Below are 2,789 nucleotides of genomic sequence, written 5' to 3' on the forward strand. Positions count from 1 at the left end.
AATTAAGAGTTTCCCTTTTCACTGGTGACCAAAGGCTGGCACCCTTTTGCACAAAAGCAGTTAGTTTCAGCCTCCTTCCTCAAGCTCACTCTCCCGTGGTTTGAAGGTTTCCAAATAATCTTACTTGAAGAGCATTTACACTAGCTGGTTAGGATATCTCAGGACACACCAGAGCAGCAACACAAAATGCCCACTTCTGCAAAAACAGTGTTAGCATTTGAAATAAAACCACAAGCCATGGGAAATTAGAGGAGACCAAAGTGATATAAATCTGGAAGGAGTTTTCACAAACGCCATCTTTTGGTTTGGGCCTTTCACATATTTTATTAAATTCATGTTTTTTTTTAAAAAAAAATCACAGCAGCATTATCAAAGACAACATATGTACATTCATTTTACAAAAGAAAACATAACTAGTATCAGCTGTAGTAAGGGCAAGCTGAAGAATAGACGTTGAGTTTTCCGGGGTAGCGTCTGGGTTGGAACGAAGACCCTAAAATGTGTTCAGGCAGCTGAAACTGCCCTCTTACATGGTGACAAGCATGTGTGGTCGGTAATACAAATGCTGGTAATGAGGATCCTACACAGGCCCAATTACCAAACTCCTCATCTGTAAGGCCATGATATAAGCGGAGCTCATCAAATAACTTAAACCCAACACAGTAAAAGTGCTGTCTCCCATCTAAACCCATTTAGGCCTTCAAAATCTATTCCGTCACTTTCAAACGATGCTGGGTTGTCCTACAGACACTTGCTTCTTACACATAACGCTGCGCCATCCTTTCCTTAACTCTCCCAACCAGGTTTCTTATTGGACAGACAAGGAAGGAATTTTAGAAATGCTTTCTTCAAGACAGAAGTCAGAAAGAAAGGCGACTCAGACCAGGATCTATTAAATTTGGTGCGTGCGCAAAGGGGGTGGGGAAGACAGGAATTTGGGAGGAGAAATGGCTCCTCTGGGCCAAGAGTCAGGAAGCGTGACTCTTGTTGGTCTGGGACGATGCTAGAATCCGGTACCCCACCCGGCTCCCTACCCCGCCGGTACCTACGAGCTCGGTTCCTTTCTCAACTCCCCCAGTTCCTTGATCTCCACCTTCTTGTACTTCCCCGACTTCCTCCGGTTGGAGATCACCAGGACGACCACGCCGGCGACGAGGGCCACCACGACCACCACGATGACGGCGATGAGGCCGGCGGTGAGGCGCTTCATGGAGAACCGCGGGGGCTTCTCGTCCAGGTAGTAGATGAGCGTCCGCTCCACCTGCAGGGGCTCGCCGCGCACGCGCAAGTCCAGGCCGCCGCGGCCGTGGAACAGCGACTCGCCCTTGACGTCCCTCTCGAAGTAGTAGGCGGCGTCGGCGATGTCCACGTCGCCGGGGGTCTTCTGCGACGCGTTCTGCCGCAGCTCGATCTGGATGGTGGGCTGCTCGTAGTGCACGGCCGCCAGGAACTTGGGGTGCAGCCGGTAGCGCTCCCGGAAGAGCCGCCGCAGCTCGGCGTCCAGGTCCGAGTGGTTGAAGGCGCGGGCGGCCGGGCGGTGGCGCAGGTCGATGAGGATGTGGTGGGTGCGCACCAGCTCGTCGCACTGTAAGCTCAGGTCGCCCTTGTCGGTGCGGCGCACGCCCACCGAGTTCACGCACCAGCACACCGACGTCCGGTTGCACTGGCGCGCCTTGAAGCGGCCCTCGTGGTCGCAGTCGGGGTCGTAGAGGCCGTCGTTGTCCACGAGCGCGTGCTCGCTGGGCCGCACCAGCGCGCGGCCGCTCTTGGGGGCGCTCACGCGCGCCTTGAGCAGCAGGCACTTGGAGGTCAGCGTGGAGCAGTCCACCGCGACGCCCGAGCCGAGCGCGCGGCACTGGCAGCGGCCGCCGGGGCCGTCGGGGCTGCACACGGTCATCTTGTTGGTGGGGCACGTGCAGTTGTTGTACTGCGCGGCCGTGTGGCTGCTCACCGCGGCCAGCACCAGCAGCAGCAGCGGCGGCGCGAGGCCCGGGCCCCGGGCCATGGTGGCGCGAAGGTGGCGCTGAGCGGACGCGGCGGGCGGACGCGGCGCGGGGCTCTGCGGGGCTCTGCGGGGCTCGGCGGGGCTCTGCGGCGCTCGGGCTCCGGCGTCTGGAGCAGTCTGCGGGCGTCTGGAGCAGTCTGCGGGCGTCTGCCGCCCGGCCGCTCCCTCCCGCTCTTATACTCCGCTCGACCTGCCCGGCTGGTTCGGCCGCCGACTTACCCGCTGGTATTTGGGTGACACATCCCGCCCCCCCTGTCGTCCCACGGAAGGCCCAGCCAGCCCTGCGCCGCCCGCGATAGGATCAGGGCAGGAGAAGCTGCTCCCGCCTCCTCCGGACCGAAAGCCCGGGAGAGGAAAACCGATACTCACCTGCGGGCTGCGGGGGACCCGCCCCCAGCCCGCCCGGCCCCACCCGGGGAGGGACCCGCCCTCGGCGCGGCCTTTCGCTCAGGACCTGGGGCTTCCCACAGCCCCGGGCGCAAGGAATCTAAAGAGTTTCGTTGAAAAGTTCGGCCCCTCGACAGTCGCGCTCTCCCCTACTCGGGACCCCTTCCTTTTCGTTCTCCCTTTTCCACCCCTCTCCCTCCCTCTTTCCCCGTTCTCATAATAGGACACATTGATACTGTTTACAGTGCACAAACAGTATCTCATCCTCACGCCAGTCCTGACAGGTACTGGCTGTCAGACCCATTTTACAGGTGATGCTGATGAGGCTTAGAGACCTGAAGTCACCCAGCCATCAATCGCCTCAGACTCCTGCGAGTGGTCTTTGGAACCGTGGCTG

The 2,789-nt window shown here is 59.0% G+C and overlaps 1 protein-coding gene across 1 annotated transcript; it reads right to left on the minus strand.

The window, feature by feature from the left end:
* Positions 1 to 298: 298 nt before the first annotated feature.
* On the minus strand, positions 299 to 2,225 carry TACSTD2 (tumor associated calcium signal transducer 2). The gene has a single exon (XM_012785125.3). It carries the CDS (start codon positions 2,003 to 2,005, stop codon positions 1,046 to 1,048), a length of 960 nt encoding a protein of 319 aa, XP_012640579.1. The 5' UTR covers positions 2,006 to 2,225; the 3' UTR covers positions 299 to 1,045.
* Between the last annotated feature and the right edge of the window lie 564 nt (positions 2,226 to 2,789).

This window comes from Microcebus murinus, chromosome 2 (assembly GCF_040939455.1).
Source record: "Microcebus murinus isolate Inina chromosome 2, M.murinus_Inina_mat1.0, whole genome shotgun sequence".
NCBI lineage: Eukaryota > Metazoa > Chordata > Mammalia > Primates > Cheirogaleidae > Microcebus > Microcebus murinus.

Bases quoted from the DNA above. Each gene is read 5' to 3' on its own strand.
- TACSTD2 (XM_012785125.3), bottom strand. From the start codon at position 2,005: ATGGCCCGGGGCCCGGGCCTCGCGCCGCCGCTGCTGCTGCTGGTGCTG.